Below are 2,265 nucleotides of genomic sequence, written 5' to 3' on the forward strand. Positions count from 1 at the left end.
ATATATATATATATATATATTTATTTATGGTGTCTTGTTTCCCTTTGATGTCTTATTGTGTTTCCTTTATATGTATACATATATACATTTATCCTCACTTTGATGAGTTGTTCTTTTCCTGTTGATTTTTTCCCCATTTTTCCATTTTTTCTTTTTTTTCTTTTCTTTTTAATTTTACTCTGCCTTATATATCTGTTAACTATAGGGAGAAGTGCATACAAACAGAGAAGCACCTCACAATTGTAGGGGGAACTATAAAGGTAAAGTAAGACAGAAAAAAGAAAAGAGTCTGTGTAGTGATTTTTTTCTTTGTGTGGGTCAAAGAGAGAGAGAGAGAGAGAGAGAGAGAGAAAGTTCCTTGTTGGTTTTACTTCATACAAACTTAGTGCTTTGCTTGTTTCTTTGGCGTTTATACTTTCGGACTATTCCATCGTGTCCTGATTTATATTTCTTCTGCCCAACTCTCATACAAAGCGTTGGGTAACTAATATATATATATATATATATATATATATATATATCTAGTGCGATATCACCAAGTAACTGGAACCAATAACAATATTAAAACGAGAAGGAAAAAAGAAAAAGAAGAAAAAAAACAAACAACAACTCGAAACAATAATCGATAAATGCAATCACAACAACTACTATATCTAGACGAGATGGATTCTCGTGTACCTGAACCAGGTGCTTTTGTACGTCCTCAGGAAGGAGGATCAATTGAAAATGAAACCTTCTTTCAGACCGAGTTGTGCTGTTCAACTCTCGGCAACGCTGAAAAGCCTAATGTACAGCCAGTAACTACTATAGAAGCAACACCAGCGTTGTTGTTTACCCCATTGGAAGGGGTCTGCGCATCTCAACAACAACAACAACAAACTCAACAGTGGCGAAAATCAAAACGTGGATGTGAGGAGACATCACAACCCGCTGGATACACTACAAATACAATAATAAATACAAATACAATTACTACTACAAATACTACTACTACTACTACTACTACTACTAATACTGTTCTTGCTGGAAAAACAGGGCGATGCAGAAGTAGACAAACAATATCCTCAAGTGTTGCTGGTGGAGCAGCGGCGGTTTCTGATTTCTGCAGTGATATGGGTTGGGGTGCCCCTGGCGACTCCCCCGTCTCTTCCGTGGAGTGCAACACAGAAGATGACGGTGAAGACTTCGAGGATGAACTTTCAAATGCGAAGAAACGGGCGAGTGAAGGTGTGCGGGCACAACATCTCTACTCTGCAGATCTCGGCTCGCGATTCTGCCACAGCTCTGCCATGTCTCGGTTTACGCGTGCCTGTTTTGCCTCTGCCGCTTCTATTTTTTCTGCACCTCAACCTCTCAGGAGTGTGGGATTGAGAGATAATGAGGAAAAAGAAAAAGAGGATGAGAAGAAGTATAGGGATATATATTCACAGGCGAGTGTACCACCACTACCACCATCATCTTCCTCTTCCTCTTCCTCCTCTTTAACTGTGGCCCGTCGTGATGGAAATACGGCGTTGAATTTTACCAGTAATGATGTGAGCATTGTGCGAGCCTTTGCCATGTCTCTTCTAGAGGAGGAGGAAAAGAAGAAAAAGAAAAGCAGACGAAATCGAAAAGAAGAGTTAGAGAGGGAGGAAGAAGAGGGAATGGATGATTGTTTATCGTATATGTGAAAAATTATTATTATTATTATTATTATTATTATTATTTTTTTTTTTCGTTTAACTCGCTCTTTTCTCAAATTTTGGATAGTTTTTATGATGGATCTATTGTGATGGTGGTGAAGGGGTTGTGACCCTTGTATGGTGTTTTTTTTTTATTTTTCTTGTTGTTGTTGTTAATATGCTCGTCAAAGTATGTGCTCTATATATATAAAAGATTGTATATATATATATATATTGGAGGGATATGTACTGTCAATGAACCACCTCTTTGAGTATTTTTATCTTTATTATTTGCACATTAATTATTTAATGCTCTTTTTTCTTTTGATTGGCATGATTTATCTTTGACAATCACAGACAAAGGTGGTGGAGGTGTCTAAAATTAGGCATTAAATGGGAGCAAATGATGAAAAAAAGTTCTGAAGAAAGGAAATATAAGTGAGTAGTAGTATTAGTAGTAGTGCAGAAATGAAGAAGGAAGGAAGGAAAGAAAGAAAAATTGTCTTATGAAAGTTTGATGTTTTTTTTTTTTTTTTTTTGTTATTTCGGTTTTTGTCTGTTGGTATCAATTTTGTTCTTTATTGATTCCAGCTATCATTTT

The 2,265-nt window shown here is 36.3% G+C and overlaps 1 protein-coding gene across 1 annotated transcript; it reads left to right on the forward strand.

Moving 5' to 3' along the window:
• Nucleotides 1–629: 629 nt before the first annotated feature.
• TM35_000271810 (uncharacterized protein) lies at nt 630–1,673 on the forward strand (the record flags this gene model as incomplete). Its single annotated transcript, XM_029028074.1, has 1 exon — nt 630–1,673. The coding sequence occupies one exon, from the start codon at nt 630–632 to the stop codon at nt 1,671–1,673; it is 1,044 nt and encodes a 347-aa protein (XP_028880657.1).
• Between the last annotated feature and the right edge of the window lie 592 nt (nt 1,674–2,265).

This window comes from Trypanosoma theileri (genome assembly GCF_002087225.1).
Source record: "Trypanosoma theileri isolate Edinburgh chromosome Unknown TM35_Tth_27_V1, whole genome shotgun sequence".
Taxonomy (NCBI): domain Eukaryota; phylum Euglenozoa; class Kinetoplastea; order Trypanosomatida; family Trypanosomatidae; genus Trypanosoma; species Trypanosoma theileri.